The 27,889-nt window shown below is 59.1% G+C and overlaps 4 protein-coding genes across 5 annotated transcripts in view; 3 read left to right on the top strand and 1 right to left on the bottom strand.

The window, feature by feature from the left end:
• Positions 1 to 239: 239 nt before the first annotated feature.
• Positions 240 to 7,597, top strand: HCN3 (hyperpolarization activated cyclic nucleotide gated potassium channel 3). Its single transcript, XM_071726849.1, has 8 exons — positions 240 to 638; positions 2,729 to 3,158; positions 3,280 to 3,441; positions 3,884 to 4,102; positions 4,546 to 4,692; positions 4,781 to 5,021; positions 5,635 to 5,799; positions 6,353 to 7,597. Exons 1-8 carry the CDS (start codon positions 331 to 333, stop codon positions 7,495 to 7,497), a joined length of 2,817 nt encoding a protein of 938 aa, XP_071582950.1. The 5' UTR covers positions 240 to 330; the 3' UTR covers positions 7,498 to 7,597.
• A 3,744-nt stretch (positions 7,598 to 11,341) lies between these two features.
• Positions 11,342 to 14,728, top strand: FDPS (farnesyl diphosphate synthase). Its single transcript, XM_071726852.1, has 9 exons — positions 11,342 to 11,717; positions 12,044 to 12,184; positions 12,261 to 12,341; positions 12,426 to 12,548; positions 12,834 to 12,922; positions 13,169 to 13,241; positions 13,376 to 13,453; positions 13,530 to 13,664; positions 14,339 to 14,728. The coding sequence occupies exons 1-9, from the start codon at positions 11,361 to 11,363 to the stop codon at positions 14,537 to 14,539; spliced, it is 1,278 nt and encodes a 425-aa protein (XP_071582953.1). The 5' UTR covers positions 11,342 to 11,360; the 3' UTR covers positions 14,540 to 14,728.
• A 297-nt stretch (positions 14,729 to 15,025) lies between these two features.
• On the top strand, positions 15,026 to 22,435 carry RUSC1 (RUN and SH3 domain containing 1). The gene is made up of 11 exons (XM_071726853.1): positions 15,026 to 15,076; positions 15,769 to 16,614; positions 16,771 to 17,570; positions 18,141 to 18,242; positions 18,748 to 18,824; positions 18,930 to 19,104; positions 19,234 to 19,339; positions 19,440 to 19,486; positions 19,739 to 20,744; positions 21,023 to 21,151; positions 21,803 to 22,435. Exons 2-11 carry the CDS (start codon positions 15,842 to 15,844, stop codon positions 21,969 to 21,971), a joined length of 3,384 nt encoding a protein of 1,127 aa, XP_071582954.1. The 5' UTR covers positions 15,026 to 15,076; positions 15,769 to 15,841; the 3' UTR covers positions 21,972 to 22,435.
• A 4,340-nt stretch (positions 22,436 to 26,775) lies between these two features.
• Positions 26,776 to 27,889, bottom strand: part of ASH1L (ASH1 like histone lysine methyltransferase) — a 53,743-nt gene continuing 52,629 nt past the window's right edge. For both annotated transcript variants that reach the window (XM_071726844.1, XM_071726843.1), the window contains exon 28: positions 26,776 to 27,273. In XM_071726844.1, coding sequence (XP_071582945.1) covers positions 27,182 to 27,273 — 92 coding nt within the window. In that variant the 3' untranslated portion in view covers positions 26,776 to 27,181. The remainder of the gene's footprint in view (positions 27,274 to 27,889) is intronic.

Below are 27,889 nucleotides of genomic sequence, written 5' to 3'. Positions count from 1 at the left end.
CCCGCCGCGGGGTCCCGCCGTTGCCGCCGCCGCTGCCGCCGCCGCCGCCGCCCGGGCCTCGCTGCTCGGCGCGCCGCTGCTCCGGTGCCGCCGGCGCCTCCCCGCTGGCGGCGGGGCCCGGCCGCCGCGCCCGCACCAGGGTGCGTGCAACAGGCGGGCGCCGGCGAAGCTGAGGGAACCGGCGAGCGAGCGTGAACGGTGACCGAGCGGCCGGGGGCGGCGACCGAGCGCCCGCCCGGGGCTGGGCATGTACGGCGGGGCGGCGGGCAGGGCGCCCGGGCAAGGGCGTTTGAAGGAAACGTGAGGAGCGGCGGCGGCGGCGGCGGCGGCATGGACGCGGCGGCGGGACGGAGCCCCGAGCCGCGGGAGAAGCCGTCGGTGCCGGACGGGGACATGGCGGGAGCGGCCGCGGGGACGGCGGGCGCGGCTCCGGCCTCTCCGGCGGCGGCGGAACAGATCGTGGCGGAGGGCGAGGTGACGGCGGGCACGTTCGTGCAGCGGCAGTTCGGGGCCATGCTGCAGCCCGCCGTGAACAAGTTCTCGCTGCGCATGTTCGGCAGCCACCGGGCCGTGGAGATCGAGCGGCAGCGGGTGAAGTCGGCCGGTGCCTGGATCATCCACCCCTATAGCGACTTCAGGTGGGACCCGGCCCCGCTGTCCCCGGCCCCGCCGCCCCCTCCGGTCCCGTCGGCTCCCGCCGCGCCGCTGTCCGTGGTGCTGAGCGCGGACCCCGCCGCTCGGTTCCGCCCGTTTCGTCCGCGCCGCCGAGGCAACAAGTGCCGGGCCCGGGGACAGCGGCTTCCTGGCTTCACCGGTACCCGGGGCCGCGCTGCCCCGGCTCCTTCGCCGTCCTCGGGTTACCTCGCGCCCGTCCCCCGGGGGTCCCGACAACTTTCTTCCGCCTCAGCCCCTCCCCGAACGCCCGCAGCCCCCCGGTGCTGGGGGATCCCGCCGGGCCGGGGGAGCCCCAGCCGAGCCGGTACCTCCGGTGACCCCGCTCCGGGCCTGCGAAGGAGGAGCGGGGCTGCCTGCCCTCGCCTTCTCGCATGGTCTGCGAGGAGCCGCGCCAGCCCCCCGGGGACACGGTGGGGACACCAGCCCGCCCAGCCCAGTCCCGGTTCGGCGGCCCAGGGAGCTGCTGGTGAGGGCATCGGAAGAGCCGGGCCTGGCTCACGGTGTCACCGGGATCACGGGGAGAGCTGAGGGACGGATGATGTGGGAGGAACTGGGTGTCACGGGGATGTTGAGTCATGTAGGGTGGGCTTTCTCTCCGGGGATGAAGCTGCCAGGCAGCAAGCTGTGACAAGGCTGATGTCCCCGGCCTGGCAGAGCACCCCGCAGCAGGGCTGGCACCCACCGGGGCTCCCTGCCACCTGTAGCCCCTTCTCCCGGGTGCTGGGCCCCAAGCTCCGGTGCAGCCCAGCTCCCTGCGTTGCTCCCTGTGACACAGGAGGCTGCAAACCCTTCGAGCCCTTTTCCTGGGGAAGCTGCCCCGAAGTTTGGAAGCCTGAGCTCGCTGGAGCGGCTTCCTCAGGCGGTGCCCCGCGCTGAAGGTGACATGAAGCCAGCTGGCAGGTGGACAGCCGGGGGGATTAGCCTGGTGTTTATCCCATTAAGGGGATACACAAAGGCCGTGTAGATCAGGGCCCTGAAGGCTTGGTCTGACACGGAGTACAGGAGAGGGCCTGCCCCGAGGAGCTTAAACCTGAATCTGATTTAGGAGCTCCCGGCAGGGCCGGGTGGCTGCAGGGGGCAGCGTTTTCCCTGCTCGGTTCCTCCAGGTGCAAGGGGAAATTGTTCGCCCAGGTCAAGGTGGGAGCTGGGCTTGGAGTGGAGAGCTCGGGAGCTGTCACGGGAGCTGTCACCCTGTGAAGGGGTTACATGCATTTGCGTGAAGGATGAGAACACCCCAGCCATATTTGCATGTGAATGGGGATGCTGAGTTTCATGGCATACGCAAAACCCTTGGCAACTGCTGCTCGGCGTTTCTTGGATTTTCCTCTGAAGCTTCTCAGCTTCTCTACTCTCAGTGAAAGGAGGTGGATGAGGGTCCTGCAGGCCCAGCTCTGTGTAGCTCCTGCCCCAGTGCTCATGAGCAGCCTCTTTGGGGTTAGAAGTGTTCCTCCCACCCTCCCCATGGTGATGCCACTTGTCTGCCCTTGCCTGGCTGCTGCCTGGCTCCCCGTGCTACAAATCCCAGCAGCCTCCCTGGCCCCTGAGTCCCTCCACGCCCCAGAAGCTCAGCACTTGCTTTGCATAACCAGCAAAGCTTATTCTAAATCCTGCTAAGCCAGCCAGGGGGGTGGTGGGAGCCAGTGGGTGACAAGGACCTCCAAGGACCAAAGCCCACATCCTCCCAGAGTTTGCCATAGGGCAGATGTCCAGTGTGGGACAGGGCCATACATGTGCACACACTGAAATGTCATGAGGAGAAGGAGAAGTGACACCCAGGCTCCTTGAGCTACATTTCACCCATTCCTCCACCTGTGGGGAGACATTTTCTCCCCTAGACCTTTGGCCCTGCTCTGCCTCAAGATTCCTCCTCTCCACACACATGCACTTGGTGTGTCCCAGCCCAGCAGCAGGGGAGATGTGTGCACGTGTCCCATCTCTCCACGACGTGTTGGACTCTGATGTTAAACCTGGGCTTGCTTTCTAACCAGCCATGTCCTGCTTCTCCCCACTCCTCCCTGCCTGCTCCATCCCCTGTGCTCCCCCCCCCCTGCAGGTTTTACTGGGACCTCATCATGCTGCTCCTGATGGTGGGGAATTTGATCATCCTGCCTGTGGGCATCACCTTCTTCAAGGATGAGAACACCCCGCCCTGGATCGTTTTCAACGTCCTTTCAGACACTTTCTTCTTGGCTGATCTGGTGCTGAACTTCCGGACAGGCATCGTGGTGGAGGACAACACGGAGATCATCCTTGACCCTCACACCATCAAAATGAAGTACTTGAAAAGCTGGTTCCTGGTCGACTTCATCTCTTCCATCCCAGTCGATTACATCTTCCTCATCGTTGATTTGGAGACCCAGGTGGATTCTGATGTCTACAAGACAGCCCGGGCCCTGCGCATCGTCCGCTTCACCAAGATCCTCAGCCTGCTGCGCCTGCTGCGCCTCTCACGCCTCATCCGCTACATCCACCAGTGGGAGGAGGTGAGAACCCCTTGGGCTGGAGGTCCCAGACTCCTTGTCAGGATCTCAGGCCAGGTCAGGATCCTGACTGTGGGGTATGGATGGTCAGAGGGCAGAGATTCCACTCCTGCCTCTTCCCCAGATCTTCCATATGACATACGACCTGGCCAGTGCCGTGGTGAGGATCTTCAACCTCATCGGGATGATGCTGCTGCTGTGCCACTGGGATGGCTGCCTCCAGTTCCTGGTGCCCATGCTGCAAGACTTCCCAGAGGACTGCTGGGTCTCCATCAACCACATGGTGGTGAGTGCCCCGGGCAGGGGTGATACTGGTCGTGCATCTGCAGCGGGGAGAAGAGGTTTTGGTTAAACATCTCCTACTCTAAGGCTGGAGCTGCCTGGATTCAGGTGCTGCTGAGCAGTGTCTCACTGCTCACAGGCCTGCAGCAGCAATGGGATGGGGCAGGGGGAATCTCTGTACCACCTTCCCATCTTGGAGCAGCCAGGGGAATCCCTCGTGCCAAAGGGGAACAGGGTAGTGGGGCTCCTGCCTCCTCTCCAGAGCAGGGGCTGGCACAGACTCAGGGCTCTGCACATTCCCTGTGCCTCCTCCCATAGTGAAGCGCTGCCCTTTGGGCTTGGACATACCACAAATCTTTTCCAAGCTGTGCTCTGGACTTGGGGAGAGGGGAGTGGAGGGCTCAGCCCAACAGCCCCCCCCAGTGCCACTGTTCCCTCATCTGCAGAACGACTCCTGGGGGAAGCAGTACTCGCACGCCCTGTTCAAGGCCATGAGCCACATGCTCTGCATTGGCTACGGCCAGCAGGCACCCGAGGGCATGACTGACGTCTGGCTCACCATGCTGAGCATGATCGTGGGGGCCACCTGCTACGCCATGTTCATCGGCCACGCCACAGCCCTCATCCAGTCGCTGGACTCATCCCGGCGCCAGTACCAGGAGAAGGTCAGCGGGTTGGGTAGTGAGTGCCTGAGTACTGGGGGAAGGTGCCTCAGCAGCAGGGGGTCCAGCTCCAGGCCCTGCTCTATGTGGAGTGCCCCAGCCTGCTGGTTCCTGCCCTCGCTCCTCACCTGGGGGCATGGGAGGGGGGGGTCAGGCTGCCTATTTGGGTGGAGATGCCCCATTCGTGATGTTGGGGTTCAGCCAGCATAGTGAAGCCCCATCCTGGCCTCTGCCCTGGGACCCTGAGTGCACAGGGGTCCCATCCTCTGCCCCAGAGGAATCCTTTGGAACGCAGCCCTGGATCAAGGCTGCTTGGATCCCAGCTCCAGCAGCAGCTGCTTCCAATGCTGAGGAGGGGGAAAGCATTGGCCAGCGGTGCCACCAGTCCCCGGTGCAGTGCAGGTTGTTTCAGCAAAGCCCTGTGTGGCTCTGCCTTGTCCCCACAGTACAAGCAAGTGGAGCAGTACATGTCATTCCACAAGCTGCCTGGGGACACGCGCCAGAGGATCCACGAGTACTACGAGCACCGCTACCAGGGCAAGATGTTTGATGAGGAGAACATCCTGGGGGAGCTCAGCGAGCCACTCAAAGAGGTACAGCCCAGCACCCTGGTGCTGGTGGCTCGGGGGAGCAGGGCCAGTGCTCGGTGATGTCCCTGATGAGCTGCTCCTCACCCCGCAGGAGATCATCAACTTCAACTGCCGTAACCTGGTGGCCAACATGCCCCTGTTTGCCAACGCTGACCCCAACTTTGTGACAGCCATGCTGACCAAACTGCGCTTTGAGGTCTTCCAGCCTGGGGACTTCATCATCCGTGAGGGCACCGTGGGAAAAAAGATGTACTTCATCCAGCACGGGGTGGTCAGCATCCTCACCAAGGGCAACAAGGAGACAAAACTGTCCGATGGCTCCTACTTTGGGGGTGAGGCTGAGCTGGGGGACCTGGAGAGCAGAGGATCAAGAGCTATCATGGGGCAGGAGTTGGGGCATCCCTGATATTTCTGCCTGCTGCACGCTCTGCCCATCCCCTCTCGCCCAATGCCAAAGCCTTGGTATCCACTTCACAGTGGGCTCTGGGGTTCAGAAGTCCATCAGCCCTCTTTTTTTTGGGACACCTCGTCCAGCAGATTGGGTTGAAGGGACCAGCAGTCAGAGCCCTGAATTCTGGCTGGCTTGGGCAGAGGGAGCACCCACCCCCACAGCTCTGGCCAGAGAGAAGGGTGGTTTAAAGCAGAGCATCTGACCAGTTTGTGGGCTACGAGCACAGGTTTGGGAGAGAAGCAGGCCAGGAAATCACAGCAGCCATGCCCAGGGGTGTCTCCATGGCTTGGGGAGGGAGTCCCTGAGCGAGGGCACGGCCGTGGCTGTCAGGACTCCCGGGTCTGTCCCTCCTCCTGAATCGTGCCGTGCTTCTGTTCAGGGTGTGTGAGTGCTGAGCAGTCCTGCCCAGGCTCCAGGTGCCCTTTTCTGGGGAGGCTGTTGGGAAGGGGATGGATGGCTGCATCATGCTGTCACCCCAACTTGTCTCCCTGCAGAAATCTGCCTGCTGACACGGGGCAGGAGGACAGCCAGCGTGCGAGCTGACACCTACTGCCGCCTCTACTCCCTCTCTGTGGATAACTTCAACGAGGTGCTGGAGGAGCACCCCATGATGCGCAGGGCCTTCGAGACCGTGGCCATGGACCGGCTGGACCGCATAGGTGAGGAGTAGCCCCTGGGCCACCTCTTCCTGAGAGCTATGGCACCCCAGCCCCATGGGTGACGGCACCACAGACCCCGTGGGCAATGGCATCTCTGTCCCCATGGGTGATGGTACAATAGACCCTGTGGCTGTGGGCAACCCAGCCCCATAGGTGCCCAGCAATGAGGATGAGGAGGGTCACAGGGAAGGAGCCTGCCTCCAGGATCCCTCTCTCCTTGCAGACAAGGTCCCTAAGGGAGGCTGTTATAATGCACCCCTCCCCATATTTCTACAGTTTGGCATTTGGCCAGATGCTTGTCCTTACCCTCTTGCCTGTGGAGGACAAGCAGGACACCAGCCTCCAGCCCCTAGCTGGAACCTTTGGAGCCAGGATTCCCCTGTTTTATCTCTGCTTCTCCCCCTGGCCCAGCCCAGAACCTCCCTCAGGTTCTTGCTTCCCTTCAGCACACGAGTGAGGTTTTAGTGTCCCTTCTCCACTGCCATCCTGCCCTCCACAGTGTCCCTGAGAGCCAGTGTTCCTAGGGCTGATGGCTCTGCTTTCTCCCACACAGGGAAGAAGAACTCCATCTTGCTCCGCAAGCGAGCCGAGCACAGCACGGGGCCCATAAACAACGAGATGATCCAACAAATTGTGAAGCATGACCAGGACGTGGCCCACAACATCCAGGACCTGCAGCAGATGGCGATGGGCCGGGAGCTGAGCGGCAAGCCGGTCATCTGGGAGCCTCTGGTGCACGCACCCTTGCAGACGGCTGCAGCCACCACCAACGTGGCCATTGCCCTGACTCACCAGCACAGCCTGCAGGCCCACATCTTCCTGCCTCCATCCTCCATCTCCAGCCCGCTCTCCCCCGAGGCCACGCTGCTCACCAGGCAGGTGCGCAGGTCCCAACCCAGCCTGGGGGGCTCCCGCCCCTCCTCCGTCAGCTCCCCGTCGGGGGCACCGTCCCACCTCCAGACGCCCGCTGCCGGTTCGCCGTCCTCCCCCATGGTGCAGTCCCAGGTGCCCCTGGAGAGCGGGGCCCAGAGACCGAGCCACGGGGTGCAGGCCTTGCAGCGGGTGGCACCCAAGGGGGACCTTGCAGCGGGGGCCAAGCAGCCCTCGGCCGGGTCCCAGCCCCAGCTCTCCAAGTCCCGCGGCGCCTCGGTTTCCACCTCGCTGCTGCAGCAAGCGGCGGGGGCTCCATCCCCCAGCTCGGAGCAGGCGCTGCCGGCCGGGAGAACTCTCCACTACAGCCTGTCCCGAGCCACCGGCTCCCACATCTCTCTCCTGATGCAGCCCCAGCAGCTGGTGAAGCACAGGAGCATCCAGGGGCTGCCGGTGGGGCGGCTCACCCAGGACGTCCGCCTCCTCTCCGCCTCCCAGCCTTCCCTTCCCAATAAAGTGGCCCAGCAAGGCGACGGGAGCTCCTTGCAGCAGGGCAGAAAATCCGCGGGGAACCTGGCCCGCAGATCCTCCCCCTCGGTAGCCGGCCTCCTTGCCAAGCCATGTCCGGGGCTCCCAGGCCAGCCAGCACACTCGCAGCAGATGCCTTCAGGATCGCTGGCCCAACCCAACCGCTCCGTGGCCGCAGCGTCCACCCCGCAGTCCCCGGTCCCCGCGTCCAGGCCCGCAGCAGGTCCCTCCCGCAAGAGCTCCGTGGCCTTCAGCCCCGAGGTGGAAACAGGGAAGCCCAAACTCTCGTCCAACATGTGAGCCCTCGGCCCACGGATGGCTGGAGGGGCAGAGCAGCGGGAAAACGTCCCCGGAGGGAGGAGGAGGTGAGTGGCAGCCCCCGGGGCTGTGGACTGGCTGCTCTGGGTGTGGGGCACAGCAGGGACCCAGAGCTGGCCCAGCTGGATGAGAAAGGGGGTCTGATGACTGCCCCAAGGTGGGGACCCTGCCCAGGCTTTCCCCTCGTTGCCCATCTGTCCCAGATTCTGCCCTCCTGGGAGACAACTGTCTCAAACTCATCCTTCCTGGGGACCCTGGCTCCTCACAACTGCTCCCTGGGTGCTGGGTCCCCCACTCTGCCTCTGCTCGGGGCCAGGCTGGTGCTGGCAGCTCCTCCAGTTTGTCCTTTGTCACAGCAGTGGCTGCCATGTGCCTGCCTTGATCCACTGCCAAGGGGAGGGGGAGGGGGATGGAGCTCCCGGTGGGGTCTCCCCAGGCAGGCAGAATGTGAGGACCCAGAGACAGCCAGGGCTGAGTCTCCCCTCCCTGAGGCCCTGGCAGGTCCCTTGGAGCATGGTGCCAGGACCAGGGGTTCTGGGCAGGGCCTCCCTGGTGTGACAAGTGGAGCCGGGGGCAGGCCTGTCCCCCCACTCAGCACCCTTCAGGGGAGCATCTGGCCTCAGAGGGTTTGGGTCCCTGTGGGGTTGGGATGTGCCCCTGGGCAGGGTTCTGCCCCCACACCCAGGTGCTGCAGCCTGGACCCTCACCATATTCCAGCAAGGGGGGACCCAGCTGCTTAAGCTCCCTTTGGGGGGGGGGGATGCTTAGAGAGGGCAGTTCAGGGGGGACCTGGCTCCAGGGGGATGCTCAGCCTTGGCTCTGCTCCCCCCTGGCCTTTGCTGCCATCCCATTTCCAAACTGCCTGGAGATGCCCCAGCACCACGATGAGCAAAAGGGTGTTGTGAAGAAATGCCAACCCTGGGCAGTGCCTGGGTGATGGGCAGGGCTGTGGGGCTGCCTCCCCTCACCCTCTGGGGTCCCCACAGCCAGCCCACCTCCCTCCAGAGCCAGTAGTCAGCAATGTGTGTTTGAGTCATGGCTCTGCTGAGCAGCTGAGCTCTGCTTACGGTGTCGCTTGGGCCAAATGTGTCCCAGTCCTGGTTAGAGTAGTGTCCCCTCCCAACCCTGCCGTGCTGTGCAAGCTGCTTCCCACTGCCGGAGTCAGGAACCATGGCTTGTGGTCATGCTCTGGGACTTGGCTGACACTGAGCAGGACCTGCCAGACCCTGGTGTGCGGGCAAGGGTCTTGCTCCATACAGTAACACTCACAGTGAGGTCTCTCCAGTTCTGCTTTTGGGATGTCAGGACCTGTGCAGAGCACGGGGCTGCTCGGGGAGCCCAGCCCGTGGGGCAGAGCAGCTCGGCAGGATCCCAGCAGCGTGTCTGGTGGAGGGGGATATCCAGCACTGCCTTTTTTTTTTTGGTTTGTTTTTTTTTTTCTCACGGACTTCAAGTCCCCTTCCCTGCTCACCCCCACGTCCTGCTCCATCCCCATGGTCAGTGTCTCCCCAGCAGTCCCTCAGGAAGGGGTCTGCGGCCGGGCCGCGCAGTCAGACATCCCCGGGTCGTGTTTACACTGCGTGATGTAGATGTTGTCCTGGTCATCCCGTGTCCCCCGCAGAGCCCTGGCCCAGGTGGCACTGACTGTGGCACCACCACTGCCTCCTGTGCCTCTGGTGCACCCTCCCCACACCCCATGCCAGGAGCCAGGGCCCCCCTGTGCTCCAGTCCCCGCTCTGGTGGGGCTCTGCCATGAGCCACGCTGTGGCCCCGTGCCCCACCCCAGGCAGGTGGAGGGGACAGGGGAGCTGGCTCTGCACCCACGTCTCTGCAGCCTGTGTGGGCACGAGTCCAGCCACCAAAGACCATGAGCCTTCACTCTTGCACTCACGGCAGTCAATGTACAGAGCTTGTAGTTTTCATATCGCAGAGAATTTAAAAGCGTTTTTTTATTTTTGGTCGTTGTACATAATGGATTTAAATAATAAAGAGAGATTCTGAGCTGGTCTAGGGGAGGCTCCTTCGGTGCTGCCCATAGGGACAGGAGGGGGTTGGGGGATGCTGTGGTTCCCCCTCCTGATTAAAAGCTTGAGCTGATCCTGGCCCTCCCTGGACAAGGAGCAGCCAGAGCATCCTCAAGCACCTGGAGAGGGACCTCTTCTCCCCAGACTCATCAGTGCAGTGGGAGCCCAAAGATTCCTTCCCACCCATCCCCTCCCTTCAGGCGCCGGGGAGATTAATGTTTAATCTTGGGTTATTTTCCCCTTCCAGCTCCCTCCATTAACCTGGGGGAGGGGGAGGTTTGATGCTGCCTGATTGCAGAGCAGTCTCGGCATTAACTTGATTAAATGAAGGTTGTGCAGCAGAAGATGGGTCAGCGTGCCCGAGCTGCAGCAGCTGAGGGGGGGGGTGAAGGGCACAGCCCCTCGTGGTGCTGACAGCACACCCAGCACGGGCACAGCTTTGCTCTACCTGCACCCCACTGCAGCCCCATAGGATGAGCAGGACAGGGGTGCAGGCAGGATGAGAATCACAGAATCATAGAATTGGCTGGGTTGGAAGGGACCTCAGAGATCATCAAGTCCAACCCTTGCTCCACTCCCCCCGTGGTTCCCAGCCCATGGCACTGAGTGCCACATCCAGGCTCTTTTGAAATATCTCCAGGGATGGAGAATCCACCCCTTCCCTGGGCAGCCCATTCCAATGGCTGAGCACCCTCTCCAGAAAGAAATTCTTTCTAATGTCCAACCTAAACCTCCCCTGGCACAACTTGAGACCTCTTGTGCCCTCTTGTCTTGCTGAGGGTTGTCTGGGAAAAGAGCCCAACCCCCCCCCTGGCTCCAACCTCCTTTCAGGGAGTTGTAGAGAGTGATGAGGGTGCAGGCAGGATGAGGGTGCAGGCAGGATGAGGGTGCAGTGCCCTTCTGGCTCTCCCCACAGCATCCCCACTATTAGTTTGGTGACAGGCCATGAGATCAGAGCTGATCAGTGGTTTCTTTCTAATTTGATTAGTTCAGATTACAGTGCATCTGATGGGATTAAGAGTGGCTGGGGGGTCAGGGTCCCCTACCCACTGTCCTGCTGCAGGGCTGGGCCTGGATCTGCCCAGTGGGCACCGTGCAGCCCCACAGAGCACCCGGGCTGCTGGAAGCAAAGCAGCATCCGGGGTGACACAGGCTGAGTCTCCTCTCCAGCTGCCACCTCCGACTCCATCTACAACCGGGGCAGAGCGAGGGGTGAGGGGTGAGGGCTCGGGGAGCATCCAACAAAAGGGCTGAGCAGGATTCCCCTGGGGGAGCCGAGGGAGGAGACCGCAGGAGAAGAGCGGGAGGGAGATCGGCCTGGGGGGGGTCGAGCTGCAGGGTCTGTGATGGGTGCCACGAGCTGCACCCACCTTCCTGTCCTCAGCCCTGCTGGGTGCGCTGCACTGCACCCCCCTGCACTGCACCCCCCGATCATCCATACCCGAGCTGCACCCCAGCACTGCACCCCCCTGCACTGCACCCCAGGGCTGCACTGCACCCCCCGATCACCCATACCTCAGAGCTGCACTGCACCCCCCTGCACTGCACCCCCCGATCATCCATACCCGAGCTGCACTGCATCCCCTGTCTGCACTGCTCCCCAGAGCTGCACTGCACCCCCCTGCACTGCACCGCACCCCCGCTCACCGCACCCCCAGTCACCGCACCCCCGTTTCCCCGCTCAGCCCCGCTCCCCCCCACCTCTCGCCCCGCGCGCCGGCCGCGCCCTCGCTCCATTCTCTGCCTCCACCAATCAGACGATTCGGTTCCGCCCCTCTCGCAATTCCATTGGCTCAGACTCCTTGGGCTCATTCTCATGCGATGAAACGAGCCAATGAGCGCGGGACCCAGCCGAGGCCCCGCCTCCGAGCGGTGCACGCCGGGAGTTGTAGTCTGGCGGGCGGGAGGCGCCGGGTGCCCCCCCAGGCTCCGGACTACGCGTCCCGGCGAGCTCCGCGCTGGGCGCCCGTGAGGGGCGGGGCGCCGGGGAAGGTCTTGTGGTCACCGGCGGCGGGGCCGGGCCGCGCATCCCCCCCCGGCAGCATGAACGGCGGAGTGGTTAAGGCGGCGTCCGAGCGGGACGAGTTCTTGGCCTTCTTCCCGCAGGTCGTCCGTGACCTGACAGAGGGCGGCCTGGGGCACCCGGAGGTGGGGGATGCCGTGACCCGGCTGAAGGAGGTGAGAGGGGCGCGGGGATCAGGGGCTGCCCCGCTTCGCTTCCCGTCCCGTCGCGTCCCTCCCGTCGCTACCGTCCCGTCGCTTCCCGTCCCGTCGCGTCCCTCCCGTCGCTACCGTCCCGTCGCGTCCCTCCCGTCGCGTCCCTCCCGTCGCTTCCCTCCCGTCGCTACCGTCCCGTCGCTTCCCTCCCGTCGCTTCCCTCCCGTCGCGTCCCTCCCGTCGCGTCCCTCCCGTCGCTTCCCTCCCGTCCCGTCTCTTCCCTCCCGTCTCTTCCCTCCCCTCGCTGCCCTCCCGTCCCCTCGCTGCCCGCTGTCCTCTGCCCCCAGGTGCTGGAGTACAACACGCCGGGGGGAAAACTGAACCGGGGGCTGACGGTGCTGGGCGCTTACCGGCAGCTGGTGAGCCCCGGGCAGTGCGACCCGGAGAGCCTGCGCTGCGCTCTGGCCGTCGGATGGTGCATCGAGCTGGTGAGGGCCCGGGCAGGAGAGGGGGGCGGCGGCACCCCGGGGATCCCCCCCAGCCCCCTGACTCAGCCTCTTGCAGTTCCAAGCTTTTTTTCTGGTGGCCGACGACATCATGGACGCGTCCCTCACCCGCCGGGGGCAGCCCTGCTGGTACAAGAAGGTGAGAGATTTCGGGAGGTCCCTTTGCCCTGGGGTTGTGGGGGATCCCTGAGTTTTGTGACACCTCCCTGCCCTCCTGCTGCAGGAGGGGGTCGGGCTGGATGCCATCAACGATGCCTTCCTCCTGGAGTCCTCTGTCTACAGGCTGCTGAAGAAGTACTGTGGGGAGCGGCCCTTCTACCTGCGGCTGCTGGAGCTTTTCTTGGAGGTGAGCCTGGGCCCTGCCCCCCAGCAGCTTTATTTTGGGGCTGGGCCATTTCTGGGGGGTTGTTGGCACGTGGATCTCTGACTGTTCCTTAAGTTCCCAAGAATCCTGCTGGACACAGACCCTTCCTTCAGGCTCAGGCAGGACCTAAGGGTTGGACTTGATGATCTCTGAGGTCCCTTCCAACCCGGCTAATTCTATGATTCTAAAATGGGGCTTGGGGTTTCCAGTGTGCTCTGAGAACTTTTTCTGGGGACGGAGTGAATAAATCCTTTATTCCCTCTGCAGACTGGCTACCAGACTGAGCTGGGGCAGACACTGGACCTCATCACTGCTCCTGTTTCCAAGGTGGACTTGAATCGCTTCAGTGAGCAGAGGTAAAAGAGGCAGGAGGGGACAGAGATGCCACCCCCAGTGTGGCAGGGTGGCTCTAACCCTTCCAGGCTGTGCAAAAGCTGTGAGGGGCTCACTGAAATGCTGCTGTCACCTGCCAGGCTTTGGGGAGGAGCACATCTTGCTCTCGCTTGGGGCTGGTTGGAGAGAAATGCTGCTTTTCTTCTGCTGAGCCCTGGTGGGAGGGGACATCCTGGGCTTTGGCACTGAGCGTGGTTCCTCTACTCCAGGTATAAGGCAATTGTTAAGTACAAGACGGCGTTTTATTCCTTCTACCTGCCCGTGGCCTCTGCCATGTACATGGTGAGTTTTAGGGAACCATCTCAGGAGGGGCCTGACCCATGGCTGTCAAGGAGACCAAGAGGCTTGGGAGATGGGAGAAGTGAGGGTGGAAGGTGGATGCTGGAAGGCTTTACTCCTTTTTTTACTCCTTTTAGGCTGGCATTGACAGTAAGGAGGAGCACGACAATGCCAAAGCAATCTTGCTGGAGATGGGGGAGTTCTTTCAGGTCCAGGTAGGTGGTGACTCCGTGCCCCACGGTGTCTGTAGGGTGCTGGTTGTGGTGTTCATGTGTTTCCATCTTTGCACAGGATGATTACCTGGACTGCTTTGGGGACCCGAAGCTGATGGGGAAGATTGGCACTGACATCCAGGACAACAAGTGCAGCTGGCTGGTGGTCGAGTGTCTGCGCAGGGTGACACCAGCCCAGAGGCAGATCCTGGAGGTAACACCACAAAGCTGACAGAAACCCCCTGAGGAGGGTGGGGAGGAGGCTGTGTGGGCTCCTTCCCATGGTGTAGTGGGGGGTGGTGCTGTAATGTCCACCTGAAGAGCCCTTTATGCCCTGCGTGGCTACCTGGTGGGTGAAGGCAGTGTAAGGGAGGACAAGAGGTGACTCCTGCCATGCTTGGAACAAGCAGTTCCAGCAGTAAACTGGGCCTCAGCCTCATTTGGGGTTTTTTTGGTTTGTTTTTTTTTGGTTTGGTTTTTTTTTGTTTGGTTTTTTTTGGTTTGGTTTTTTTTGGTTTGGTTTTTTTTGTTTGGTTTTTTTTTGGTTTGGTTTTTTTTTTTTTTTTTGTTTGGTGGGGTTTTTTTTTGTTTTGTTTTTTTTTTGGTTTTTTGGGGTTTTTTGGGTTTTTTTTTGTTTGTTTTTTGGGGTTTTTTTGTTTGGTTTTTTGTTTTTGGGGGTTTTTTGTTTGGTTTTGTTTGGTTGGGTTTTTTTTGTTTGTTTTTTTTTCTTTGGTTTTTTTTCTTTGGTTTTTTTTCTTTGGTTTTTTTTCTTTGGTTTTTTTTCTTTGGTTTTTGTTTGGGTTTTTTTTGTTTGGTTGGGTTTGATTGGTTGGTTGGTTTGGGTGGTTTTTTTTATTTTTTATTTTTTCGTTTTTTTGTTTTTTTCAGGAGAACTATGGCTGCAAAGAGCCTGAGAAGGTGGCAAAGGTGAAGGAGCTCTATGAGACCGTGGGCATGAGGGCTGCTTTCCAGGAGTACGAGGAGAGCAGCTACCAGCGCCTGCAGGACCTGATCAACCAGCACAGCTCCCGCCTCCCCCGGGAGATCTTTCTCGGCCTCGCTCAGAAGATTTACAAGCGGCAGAAGTGAGGGTGGGGCTGGAGCTGGAGTCGGCGCTGAGGGGTCCCGTGGGGGTTGCTCCCCCCGCCCGGCTGTGGCTGCCCGAGCTGGTCCCTGCCCTGGCCTGGGGGCTGGGGCTGTGTGTGGGGGGCCCTGGGGCTGTGGGGGAGTCGTAGCTCGTGTCCCAGCGTTTGTGAAAATAAAACATAAATTATTGGAGGTGCGGGGCTGCTGCTCTGGGCTGGGGCCGGGGTTGGGCGGAGTGGGGGAACCACGGCTCCTTCAGTGCGTCCCGAGGGGGTGGGGATGGGGATGGGGACGGGGATGGGGACGGGGACGGGGATGGGGATGGGGATGGGGATGGGGACGGGGATGGGGACGGGGATGGGGACGGGGATGGGGACGGGGATGGGGACGGGGATGGGGATGGGGATGGGGATGGGGATGGGGATGGGGATGGGGAGGACCACCGGAACTCCTCCTCCGCCGGTCCCCGAGGGGCGGGGCTGGGGCGGGGCCGCGGCTCCTCCCTCCCGGCAGCCGCATTCGCCGCCGCAGCGCCAGGAGGTGAGCGGGGCTGGGGTGGGGGGTCTGGGGACACTGCTGGCCCCAGACAGGGCAGGGGGGAAGAGGGGAAGGGGAGAGGGAAGGGAAGGGAAAGGAAAGGAAAGGGAAAGGGCGGCCTCCATCCCTCCTTCCCGGCAGCCCCGCTCCACTGGCTGATGCTCGGTACCGAGCCGCCCCTCCCTGCCTGCCCGTGGGTACCGGGGCCGGAGCTCTGCCCCCGGCCAGGGAAGGGCCGGGCCATGCGCAGCCTGCGGCGGCTGCGGCATTTCGAAGGCCGGGGCCGGGCGTCTCCTCGCCCCCGCCTGGGCTGAGTCCCGGGCACTGCCCCCTCCCCTGCCCGGCTGGGGGTTCAAGGGCGTTTTCTCCTTGATGGCATCTCCGAGCTGCTGTTGCCCGCCGATCCCCGGCACAGAGAATCACCCCGGATCGCTCAGAGCCTCCTCGGACCAGGCTTTGGGGAGCAGTCACCGCCTGCAGCCCCTGCCCGGCCGGGCCAGCGCTCCGCGGGGGTCTTGGGGGGCAGCCCCGCTGCTGGGTGTGTTCCCCTCGCTGAGCCCGCGGCCCCTGCAGCTGGTCCTGCCCTGCTCGGTGCCTGCAAGGTCACCCACCCACCTCTCGCCCTGCCCCTTCTTCTCCAGGTAGCTGCTGCTGCGTTCTCCCCCGCTAACTGAAAGGTTGCTCGGTGTTTGCAGGGAGCTGGATGGTCTGAAGAGAGGAGCTGGGGGGCTCTCCAAGGAGCCCGGGCATCACCAGTGAGGCAGCATCATGTTGGCTCCAAAGAAAGGCCTGCTCTGCAACCTCAACCACATCCATCTGCAGCACATCTCCCTGGGGCTGCATCTCTCCCGGCACCCGGAGCTCCAGGAGACCTCTGACTCCATGGGTGGAAAAGACCAGAGCGGCTGCACCAACTGCCCTGAGAACTGTGAGCAAGTGGATGCTAATTCTAACAGTCCCTCCGTGAAATGCCAGTGTTGTGAGTCCCACACTCTGCAGCCGGTGACGTTGGGTCTCCAGAACCAGGTGGCTCCAGAGGATTTCCCAGGCCTGCATGCTGAGGAGGAGGTGGCTTCCCCTTGTGATACCCCTTGTGATCTGGCTTCCTCCTCCTCTTCCTCCTCTGGCAGTACCTGCTCGGATTTCAGCTTGGATGACTCCCCCATCTCTGTGTACTGCAAGGGGTTCTCCAGAGAAGAGGCCCAATGCCCCGAAAATCAGCCCAGCATCATTCCCACAGAAGGCAGCCGGGATGATCCATCGTCGGTTGACCAGAGCAGGACGTGTGATGGAAAAGATGTGAACCTCAACCCCCCAGTGCTCCAGAGATCAGACACAGTGGCTGGAGAGAGCCCTGACAGCCTCTGCAGCGGCACCTCGCTTGACTCCCAGGGCAACGAGACCTCTCCCAGCACGGCGGTGCCAGAGGCCACCTCTGCCAGCCTAGACCCCAACTGCAACTCCCTCCCCAACCCCGATGCCACGCCACCGGCACCCCCTGTGCCAGCACGGTGGGATCGTGGTCCGAGCAGCGCTCCTGAGCTACGGCCCCGAGCTGGCAGCGTCCCCCGGCCCGGCAGCATCCCCCAACCTGGCAGCATCCCCCGGCCCGGCAGCGTCCCCCGGCCCAGCAGCATCCCCCAACCTGGCAGCATCCCCAGGCCCGGCAGCATCCCCCAGCCCGGCAGCATCCCCAGGCCCGGCAGCGTCCCCCGACCTGGCAGTGTCCCCCCGCCCGTGCCCCCCCGGCCCCGCAGGCGCCTGCAGGTTCTCAATGCACAACGAGCAGAGCAGCTGCTCCTGCCTGTGCAGCCCAGCTTGGGTGAGCCCTGCAGAGACACAGGCAAGAAGACCATCACCTCCTTCCACGAGCTTGCCCAGAAGAGGAAGAGGAACGCCGCCGGGCCTGCTCTTGCCCAGGCCAGGGCTGACCAGAGCGACTGGCTGATTGTCTTCTCACCAGACACAGAGCTGCCACCCCCCAGCGAGCTCCTCTCCAGCACCGTGGGCCAAGAGCCAACCCGGCCCCAGCTCCAGCACGACTGGGCAGCGAAACCACCCAGCTCCAGGCAGAGAGAGGTGACCACGTTCAAGGAGCTGCGGTACCGCAGTGCCTCCAGCAAGCCCAAGGCCCGGGCAGCCGCAGAGCGGGCAGAGCCGGTGGCACCTCAGAACCCACCGGCACCCCTCGAGATGGCCATAGGCAGCGATGGCTCAGGCTGGATGCCACCCGTGCCTCTGGGGGGACATTTGCTGGCACCTATGGAAAGCCACCAGCCAAAGAGGAGGACATCCCGACCGGGGCTGCAGCCCATTGCCGAGGGACAACCGGGGGACCCAGAGGAAGGGGAGCGGCCACCCCGAAGCTGCCTCCCAGGGGAGAAGGGGCTGGGCTGCGGTGGTGACAGAGCCGTCCTGTTTCATAGGCTTGGAGGATCGGGAGGGGACCCATGGGTGCCAGGGACAGTTGAGAGAGGAGACAAGATCTGCAAGGAGGGTAAGGGTTTGGCTCCCTTCGTCCGGGCAGGGTTCAGGGCTCTCACCCTAGGCCTGAGTGGGGATGGGAGGTGGCCACGTCCGGGGCTGCGGGTGGCAGCTGCCCCTCGCCAGCCGCACCAACCGCTCCTGCCCCACCGCGGCTCTGGGCAAAGCCTTGGGGCCGCTGCTGCCCCCTGCGAGCACGGGTTCCCCCTCCCGTCCCCCCCCCCGGCTGTGCTCGGACGGGACACACGGCCCGGGAGGTAGCGGGGCTGCGGCCCCCGGGACTGCCCCGTCCTTTCCCGTCTGCCTGGGCCCGGGCTGGCCCCGCCAAGGCGGCACCTCCTCACCCCGCCCTGCCCGCGGGCCCTTCCTCTTCCCCGACCTTCCCGCGGGGATAGGCCCTGGGCGGGCAGCGGGGCCCGACCGGCCCGGCCCGCTCCGCGGCTCCATGGGCGACCCCGAACCGGCTGTCCCCGGCCCCGGCACGGCCCGCGGTGAGTGGAGCCGGGCAAGGGCAGAGGCTCCTTGGGCCCCCCCGGGGAGCCCGGCCCAGGCCCCGCCTGACCCCGCCACCGCTTCTCTCCAGCCAGGGCCCCGCCGCCCGCCGCTGGAGCCGTCCCGGGGACCGCCCGGCCTGGCGGGGGGAGCACGGAGGGAACCCGCCGGCCCCGGGAGGAGCAGAAGAAAGGTACCAGCTCCGCAGCCACCGCCGCGTTCGGGGCTGAGCGGCCGCGGAGCCTCTGCCCGACCCCGCCCAACGGGACGCGGGAGGTGCCGGGGGCGGGACGGGGCGGGGGGACGGAGACCCCGGGTCTAGGGGGTGGGTGCGAGGGGTTCGGCCCGGAGGCGGGGGATGGGTGGAAAGTACCGGGAGGTCCGGGAGCTCTGCCCGCTGCGGTCCCGGCACCGCTCGGCAGGTGGAGCGGTGGAGCCGACCCCATTTTACGGCTCCAGAGGGTCCCCGAATCCCCCCGGGAGCTGCCGGTTCCCACGGCATCAGCCAGGCATGAGCCACCTCTCCTTCCTCCCCCCTCTACCCGGGTCCCTCCCCGGTTCCCCCCGTGTCCCCTGCCCGGGACGTGCCCGCTGTGTTCCCCCCCACACCTCTCGCTGTCGCTGGGCCGAAGGGGTTGCGGTGTTGGGGGGTCGGGTGCGGGTGCCGGGCTGAGCCCTCCCCTCCCGTTGCCCCCCAGCCCTGCTGATCGCCCTCAGCACCGCCGTGGATAAAGTGATCGCCCACTTCAGCACCGCGCGGAACCTGGTGCAGAAGGTGAGGGGGGGGCTGCGGGCGGGGGGAGTTTTGGGGGGGATCCCGCACCCCTCCCTGCGGGCTCGGGGCTGTCGTTGCCCTCCTGCTCCTCTTCTCCTGCTGCAGGCTCAGCTGGGGGACAGCCGGCTCAGCCCCGAGGTGGGGTATCTGCTGCTGCACACCCTGTGCCCGGCGCTCTGTGCCTTGGTGGAGGATGGGCTGAAGCCTTTCCAGAAGGATGTTATCACAGGCCAGAGGAAAAATTCCCCCTGGAGTGTGGTGGAAGCCTCCGTGAAAACAGGTTGGTGGGAGAGAAGTGCTGCTGGAGAGGTTGGGTTCAGCGTCCCAGTGTTCCTGGAGTAATTTGCCAGCCTCGGATGGGGAGGATGTGTCCCCAGGGCAGTGACTGAGGGTGTTGTTAATCCCACAGGTCCCAACACCCGCTCTCTGCAGTCCCTGTGCTGGCAGGTGGCCGGGCTGTCCCCTCTCAACACTGCCAGACAGAAGTTTCATGCCTTTATCCTTGGCCTTTTGAAGTGAGTGTTGGCCCTGGGTGGCCCAGGCTGTCCTTGCTCTTGTGACAGGTTGGTGCAGAGTCCTGAGGGCTCTAACCTGGGTTCCCTTTGTCTTGTTTAGCACTAAACAGCTGGAGCTGTGGATCTCTCACCTTCAGAAGAGCCCAGGTAAGGACACAGTGCCCAGAAACCTCCCACCCAAGACTTCTCCTCCTTGCCAGGGTGATAATCCTGTACCTGTTTCACCAGCAATGCTTGGCTGGGATTTCTGTAATGGACAAGGGCATCGCTTCCCCTGGCTGTCATGCTGGATGAGGACAGTCAGGAGCATCTTTTGGACCTGCTAGGACAGCCCAGCTGGTCCTGGGAGGGATGTGTGGGTACAGGCAGGGTATTTACAGCACTGTCTGTATCCCCTAGGTGTAATCTCCACGCTGTATTCACCCGTGGCCTTCTTTGCCCTGAGTCAAGGCCCTCTTCCCCACCTCGCCGATGAACTGCTGCTGCTCATCCAGCCCCTCTCAGTGCTGACTTTCCACCTTGACCTGCTCTTTGAACACCACCACCTCTCTGTGGATGTAAGACCCTTGTCCCGTCAGCTGGAGTCACCCCTCTCTCCTGCCCATCACCCCGCTCACGCTCGTGGGGCTGGGCAGCCTCCTCTGGATGGCCAAAGCTGTGCTGAGGGGGCGAGCCTGGAAGATGAGGTCCCCCCTGACGCTGTGGGGAGGGCAGTGGGTGCAGAGGGCAGCACAAGATGCCAGTCCTGGGCAGGGCTGGTCCCTGGCCCCCAGGTAGGGGCTGCCCTGCAGCAGACCTTCCAGCAGGTGCTGCGCTGGGGCGATCGGCTCAGCCACGCTTTCCTGGGAGCTGAGGGCTCCCCGGAGACCCAGGGGCTGGAGGCAGCTCCTCCAGAGCCCGGGGCTGGCCCTGGTGGCTGGTGGGGCCAGCTGAGTGAGGCCTCCAGGATTTACACTGCTCCTAGCAAGGAGAAGTTCCCCTTCGTCTGGTGGACAAAGCTGCGGGTGGCTGCGGGGGATTCCGGCCCCAGCCAAGCTGCACGACCCCACGGGTCAGTACCCGAGCCCAGAGGCACTGAGCTGCAGCTCCTTCAGACCAAAGCTGCCCCTGAACTCCCCAGTCCAAAGCCCAGCAGCAGTGCTGACACCTCTGGGACCTCTTCCCCTGAAGACATCATCATCCTGCCTGCTGGAGCTGGAGCACCCACCAAGCCTGATGGAGAGAAGCTCCTGGCTGCTTCCCCAGAGCCTCCCGTGAGCAGGAACCAGGCAGCCCCTTCCACCACAGAGCCTGGGGGGCCTCCTGGTCCTGACAAGGGGAGCTGGCTGGGACGCCTTTTTGGAGCCACCAACCCCTCTGCCAGGAGCCTCCCTCCCAGCCTTGACACCATCTCAGCCAGGTCCAGGTAAGAGGCTGCTTGGGCAGGCAGGGGGCAGGAGGGTTTTTTTTTTTTTCCTTGCACTGCCCAGGTTGTGCTGTGCTGGGGGTGAGTCTCAAGTGCTGGTGCCATCACGTTGCCTCTGTCCTTTAAAGCTCATGGTGGAGGCTGTGTCCTGCTTGATAATACAGCCTTGTCAGTGCCCAGAATAGTTTGTGGTTTTTTTTTTTTTTTTTTTTTTTTAAGCAGAATGGGTGAGATAAGGCTTCCCTGGTGAATTTGTGGCTTCCTTTGCTTTCTGCCAGGAGACCCTCTAGCTGGCTGTCCCCCAGCACACGTGTCCTGGCTGTGGTGGTGAAGGGGCTGATGTCTGAGAAGAGCTGTGATCAAGAACAGCCAGAGGGCAACACATCCAACACGCCCCAGACCCAGAGGTGATGCAGGGCACTGTAATTTTGGGGCTGGGAAGCTGGTGGGGGATTTTTTTTTTCTTGGGGGAGGGAAGCAGGGCATAACCTGGACATCCTACATGCCTTTCTGGAGAAAGGTGTCACTGCTCCTTGTTGCTATCTTGCACGTTGACTTCTCCACTGGGAATTTTGCCCCCCTTCTGCTGGGTGGGTTTGCTGTGATCCCAGATTTTTTTTTTTTTTTTTTTTTTTTTTTTTTTAAGGGGGAGGGAAGGGAAACTCAGCATTTTCTTGTGTGCTTTCTGGGTTCATAAGTAGATTGTTCAGGGTGTGTTCAGCTGTGACCAAACTGTGACAGGTCACTGAAGCTGTCCTGGTCCTTCAGTGCTTGCACAGTCTGTCCAAGTGCAATGCAGAGGACGAGTGGGCATCGCCCTCCTCCTGAGCCCTCCCCAGCTCTGAGAGGTCCCCTCTGTCCCTGCCCAAATGCTGCTCATGTTTGGCTGCTCTCAGGGACAGGTTTTGAGCTGTGGCCTCTCAACCATGTCCATTGTCAGGTGGTATCTCTGCCTGAGGGGAGGTCCCTGGCTCCACATGAGCCTCAAAACCTCTCCTGAGTCCCGTGGGAGTTTCCTTCAGTGGTACCTGGGGGGCTGAGTGGGTTTTGTTGTGCAGGGCTGTTCGGGCACTGTGTGACCACACGGGTGCTGCTGAGGGTCACCTGAGCTTCCAAAAAGGGGACATCCTGCAGCTGCTCTCCACCGTGGATGAAGACTGGATCCGCTGCTGCCATGGAAACAGCACTGGCCTAGTTCCTGTTGGTTACACATCCCTCATTTTGTGAGGAGGAGGAGCCCAGAGGAAGGAGCTGAGCTTGCTGAAGCAGGTGCCACCTTCTGGGGGGGAACACTGTCTCCCCCCTCACCCCTTTCAGGGTTGGCAGTTCTGCAGGAGCCCCCGGTGCCCACCGGTGCCACGGGGACATCCCGGGAGCCACCGCCACGCGTGTCCCCACGGAGCTGCTGCCACTCCACCCTGAGCCCCCCGTGGGCTCTGCTCACCTCTCCTCAGACCCACTGATGACCCACACCCACACCAGGGCAGGGGAGGACCCTGGCCCTGTGCAGTACTCGCAGTCCCTTCATGTTGTCTCAGTGCCACCCAGTCCTGCCACCGCCACCACCTCCACCTGCTCTGCTTTGCCTTCTGGCCAGGACAATCCCAGCACTTTGTAAATAGTTGTAACCACAGGAACAAGTTTATTCCAAGGGGGAAAAAAGCTGGAAATAAAGATTGTGACTCACCTGCCCACGTGTGAGAATGGATCACTGCAGCCAGGGGAGGCTGGAGCTGGCCCTGGGCTCCCGGGGAGAGATGCTCCTGGAGGTGAAGGCTGCATGGGCCCTGCTGCTGCTCTGTGGTGTCAGGGATGGAGCAGAGAGCCCAGGACAGGGGTTGTGCCTTGGCAGAAAGTGTCCCGTGTGGATAGAGGTGGCTGCAGCCAGCCAGAGCCAGAAATAACCCTGGAAAAGTGTGTGTCAGGCTGGCTGGTAACCAGCCCCAGGAGATGGCAGCTGCACAGCACTGCTAAAGGTCTGTGTAGGTTTGTTTATTTATTAAAATCTTTTTTTTTTTTTTTTTTTTTTTTTTTTAACTGATTTACAGGGCTGCAGTAGGAGCTGGGTGGCTTTTAGTTATATTTTTTCCCCCCCCTCCGAGTTTTTTTCATTGCTTGTGATTTCAGACCCAACTGTTTAGATTTTGCACTGGGCTTTCCAGTAAGAGGAAGACAAAAAGGCCACGAGGCAACAGCAGCATCTCTTGAGAGGCACTGGCTCAGGGATCTGCCCCATGGACCAAGAACCACATCTCATCCATCAAACTCCCAGTGGTTCAGAGCAGAGCAGCCCCTGCTTCAGCCAAGGGGCTGAGTTTTGCTTCCAGGCTAAAGCTGCTCTCTTTTTACACCATTCCCATTTTCATCTCTCTCTCTCTGGAACTTTTCTTCCCAGACGAGGGACATTATCTTTTAATTGGAATGTTATTTGGTTTGCCTTAAGTAGGTTTTGATTGAATTCCACAGCTGCCTCTGGACTTTAAAATGGGGTCAAGCCAGCAGGAGATGAATCCAGGTACTATTTCAGCATTTTTTTTTGTTTTTTTTTTTTTTAATTAAAAGACACCCTCCCCCTCCCCAAACCACCACAATCCTCACTTGGTGTCTCTAGTAAAGAAGAGGACAAATGCATGGGTCAAGCAAGGAGAGCTTGATGACCACAGAGATTCTGGCTAAGGAATGGAAAAAGAAAAATTAAGTTACAATCAAGATTCTCCATCCATGAGCTGCTTCATTCCTACAGTTACCAGACATATTCCCAGAAACCACCTTTGAACCAGATGATGTTTAAGCCCTAAAAGATTTGTAAGGCCTGTGTCTCATGAATGCCACCTCTGCTGGGGGGGTAGCAGAGGCTGATGAAGATGGGATGGAGGGATGTGAAGTTCTCAGTGTCCCTGTCCCTGTGTCCTGCTCTGTGCCAAGAAATGTGGGGCAGGGGGATGGGGCTACCTTGCTGCCTTTTTCCCTTAACCTGACTTCTGGTTCTGGAGTAAAAAAACACCTCATCTGGCACACTCGGGTCATAGAATCAAAGAATGTGAGAGGTTGGAAGGGATTTCTAGAGATCATTGAGTCCAACCCCCCTGCCAGAGCAGGATCACCCAGGGCAGGAACACAGAACACATCCAGGGGGGTTGGAAAGTCTCCAGAGAAGGAGACTCCACAACCTCTCTGGGCAGTCTGGGCCAGGCAGGGCTCCTTCAGTCTCACACTCAAGAAGTTTCTCCTCATGTTGAGGGGGAACTTCCCATGTTCCAGCTTCAACCCATTATTCCCAGTCCTATTCCTGGGCACCACTGGTAAGAGATTGGTCCCTCTTGCCCCCCACCCCTCAGCTCTTGATGGACATTCAGAAGATCCTCTCAGCCTTCTCCAGGCTCAACAGTTCTCTCACTTTCTCCCCAGCAGAGATCTCCAAGTCCCTTCAGCACCCTCAGAGCTCTCCCGGGGCCTCTCTCCAGTAGATCTCTGTCTCTCTGGAACTGGGGAGCCCCAAACTGGATCCAGGATTCCAGGTGTGGTCTCCCCAGGGCAGAGCAGAGGGGGAGGAGAACCTCCCGGGATCTGCTGGATCCTTTTCCTGATGCTCCCCAGGACACCATTGGCCCTCTTGGCCACATTGCTGAGAATTCCCTGGAGAATTCCCTGTCCTCCAGGACCCCAAGGGCTTTCTCCATGGAGCTGCTTCCCAGCAGGACCTCCCCTCCTCTGGTTGGGGTTATTCCTGGGGGTCCAACAGTGACAAAATGGAACCCAGGGGTGTCAGGGGATGGTGAGGTGGGGCCGGGAGTCTCCGACTCTCAGTCCCAGGGGTAACTCCAGATAATTCTTCCCAGATAATCTGGGAGGAGGTGCTGAACACGAAGAGGGAACGGTTGACGTACCGACCTGCCGCGCCTCTGACTGCCCCAGGGTCTGCAGACACGAGGCCATCATCCCTCCTGCCAGGGGCTGACCAGCATCAAACTCTGTCCTGGGACCATCAGGATGAGGGGGATTCGAAAAGGACGGGGCAAGAACCCCGTCAAAGAGGCTGGAAGAGAGTCAGAAGACAACAGGAGTGGTTGAGACAGAGGCAAGGGAAGGAAAATCCCAGACATGTCAAAGAAAACCCCACAAGTCATCGATAGGAAAAGATTTTCCATTTAATACTAGACTCTCAGGATTGAGATGCAGGCTTTTTTTTATGCAATTACATCCAATGTTAAAATTGGTAATACATAATTTACAAAGATTAACATCAAAACAATGATCTATTTAGATATGCTTTGTAAAAAGGAAATATATTAGCAGCATTTATTTTCAGCAATCACACAGCCTACACCCATGCAGACTAAGAGTTCATATCTATTTGCAATAATGTAGTGCTTCCTGGTCTTAAAACAGCGATCCTGGTGACACACTGGTCTTCTCGTTATTATAAAATAACCCAAAAATAAAAAAAGTCATTAATTTCTACACCAGTAAGAAAAACAATTCTTTGCACTTACCTAACATTTGATTGTCTAAAAAACATTTTGTTTAGTCTTTCAACAAAAGAAAGATAAAATGACAGAGCTAGTGTCTCGCTTCTGTACGCACTTTATTTTTTTTTTTTAAAAACTTTTTTTTTTTTTTTAGTGTTTAACACCATTTGAGACAATGATTTCTGTTTTAAACTAAATGAGACAACTCAAAAGATTTTTGGACATGCGATATTCCTACTACACGCACGAGTATTTTATACTCAGGGTTCCTGGTACTGTACAGTGCTTCTCTACAGTAAGAAAATATTCCAAACTATTTTCTTATTTCTTTTTTTTTTTTTTTTTTAATAAAATATTTTTTTCTCAAAGGGTTTTTTTTTTTCCTTTCTTTTTTTTTTTTTTTTTTTTCTTCTTTTTTTTCTTCTTTTTAAATCAACACATAAAAGTTAATGGAATGAGTCATGTTCCACTAAGAGTAAAATAATTATAATAATAACAAGAATGTACATTAGGACAAGCTTGGTCCATTAAAAAGGAACATGTAACTACTGTATTGCTTTACATCCACGCAGCAGATATATACAACTTGGCACATTAAAAACTGGTTTTCTTATAAGAACACCTAAAACAGGACTGTATATGCATATGTACTTCTGAAAGACAAAAAAGCAAAGCCATTGTCAAGGGGCAGTGTCCTCCAACCACCCCCTCCCTTTGCCACAGCCCGGGGATGCTGGGTGCAGGGTGAGGGATTCCTGCTGCTCCCCAGTCCCCTCTGGACATCCCAGTGCCAAGCAGTGAGGAATCAGAGCCTGGGCTGCTGCTCTCAGGAGTCAAACTTCCCACAGGGGCAGAGAGAGGGAGGTGAGGGAGACGCTGACTCTTAATTTAAGAGACAGACATTTTCAGCTGTACAACCAGAACACAAGAATAGTGTTAGCAGTTGATATATTCTACAGTTCACAACAAATACTCGCTCTGAATACTGCTTGACGGGGTTCATGTAGTGAAGAAGGTTTCCTTTTTTTTTTTTTTTCTTTTTTTTTTCTTTTTTTTTTTTGTTTGGTGGTTTTTTTTTTTCTCCTTTTTAACAGATTTTTTTTTTTTCATTTGCACAACACACTAGACACACGAGAACCACAGCTTTATCAAAAAACCAACAGCAATGGTGTTGTCAGGATTTGACTTGCTTTATAAAATTTCTCTGCAGAAAAAAGTGGAAAAAAAAAACCAAACAAAAATCACACCCCCCCCCCAACCCCCACCCCCCCCTGCCACGACGCAGAACAAGTGCCTCAATCAGCCAACTCCTGCTTTGCTCCAAGGGGACTTTGGAAGTTTCTCCTTGTCACAGACCAAAGGTGTGCACTGGCTGTTCCATGGTGAACCTTTTGTGTGTTCAGGTACATTTCTCTCTTCTTGGAACTTGTGCAAAATCAGAGGCCACGCAGCTTTAGGGCAGCCTTTAATTTTTAAGCCACTGGGCCTTCACCCTTCCCATCTGGATTTTTTTCACTGGCATGGGCTGTGGTGGTGCCAACAGCATCTTGTACAATCACAGGTTAATTGGTGACCATGGGGAATATTTATCAGAGTATGTCAGTCCTCATCCTTCTTACCTCCCCGTTTATTTAGTTTTTTTTTTTTTTTTTTTTTTTTTTTTTCCTCTGAGTGGGAATATCAAGCAAAAAATAAATTAAATTCGACCATCCTGGACAATAACCACGAGGTTTTTCTCAGTACCAAACATCAATACAAGGCACGCCCAACAACACACACACCATAAGAGCACTGCAGAGCAGGGCAGGGCAACCTGCCAACCCAGACATCTAAGTGCTAACTGTTTGTATATTTGTCAGTTTTCTGCTGCCCTCTTTTCCTTGGCTGGTGCAGAGGAAATTGGGCTCCTGCCCTCAGTCCTCAGCAGACCTTGTAGCAGACTCCAGGCCACAGCTTCCTCTCCTGGCATCACTTCCTGAAGCTGCTCTCAGGGATGCTGAGCGTGCGGCGCCTCAGTTTTCTTCCTGATCCTTCCTCCAGCAAGTAAGTGACATCAATAGCTGCAAGAGACCACAAGTTTTTGGTAAAGGAAGTGACACCAGCAACAGCTTTCCTAGCTCCCCTGTTCATGGTTCTTCAAGGATCTTTCCATCCATAGTGGTGTTCAAAATGCTGAGCAACCCCAGGGGAGTTTGAAGTTTTGTTGCCCCGCATCAGCTCCAGAGATCCTTTCAACCCAAATTATTCTGTATTATTTTGTGTTAACTCCCAAAGCACAGAAGAGCTTTAAATTAAAACCAGAGACATCCTTAATCAGTGCTACCACTGCAGCTTAGCCAATACCTACAGAAGTTAACTTAGAACCCAGCAAAAAGCTCATTAAAGGTCAGAAGAGCCTTTCCAAATTCCTTTCAGTTTGTGTGTCTGCTAAGTTGCTCAGTTGGAAACATGGAAGGATAGGGAGGAATCTGTCTTCCAAAAGTTTTTGGGGTTACTAAAAAATATTCTAACAAAACACTGATCAGAAAGATCATTTGGAATGAGTGGAAACTGCTTCTGCTTCAAAAGAAAACATCACTGCAAAGATAACTCCTGATATTAATAAGGTCCACTAGCAATATATTAGCAAAAAAGGATTTATTTTAGCAACATGCTCTACAGGAAACTAAAACCAAA

This window comes from Heliangelus exortis, chromosome 27, assembly GCF_036169615.1.
Source record: "Heliangelus exortis chromosome 27, bHelExo1.hap1, whole genome shotgun sequence".
NCBI classification, from domain to species: Eukaryota; Metazoa; Chordata; class Aves; order Apodiformes; family Trochilidae; genus Heliangelus; species Heliangelus exortis.
Note: the sequence above shows the minus strand (reverse complement) of the source record. Positions and strands in the feature narration are given on the sequence as shown.

Coding starts and splice junctions, on each gene's coding strand:
- HCN3 (XM_071726849.1), top strand. CDS start 331: ATGGACGCGGCGGCGGGACGGAGCCCCGAGCCGCGGGAGAAGCCGTCG. Junction 639..2,728: donor CACCCCTATAGCGACTTCAG/GTGGGACCCGGC, acceptor CCCCCCCTGCAG/GTTTTACTGGGACCTCATCA. Junction 4,103..4,545: donor GGCGCCAGTACCAGGAGAAG/GTCAGCGGGTTG, acceptor TTGTCCCCACAG/TACAAGCAAGTGGAGCAGTA.
- FDPS (XM_071726852.1), top strand. CDS start 11,361: ATGAAACGAGCCAATGAGCGCGGGACCCAGCCGAGGCCCCGCCTCCGA. Junction 11,718..12,043: donor CCGTGACCCGGCTGAAGGAG/GTGAGAGGGGCG, acceptor CTCTGCCCCCAG/GTGCTGGAGTACAACACGCC. Junction 13,665..14,338: donor CCCAGAGGCAGATCCTGGAG/GTAACACCACAA, acceptor TGTTTTTTTCAG/GAGAACTATGGCTGCAAAGA.
- RUSC1 (XM_071726853.1), top strand. CDS start 15,842: ATGTTGGCTCCAAAGAAAGGCCTGCTCTGCAACCTCAACCACATCCAT. Junction 17,571..18,140: donor AGACAAGATCTGCAAGGAGG/GTAAGGGTTTGG, acceptor GCTTCTCTCCAG/CCAGGGCCCCGCCGCCCGCC. Junction 19,105..19,233: donor GGAAGCCTCCGTGAAAACAG/GTTGGTGGGAGA, acceptor TTAATCCCACAG/GTCCCAACACCCGCTCTCTG.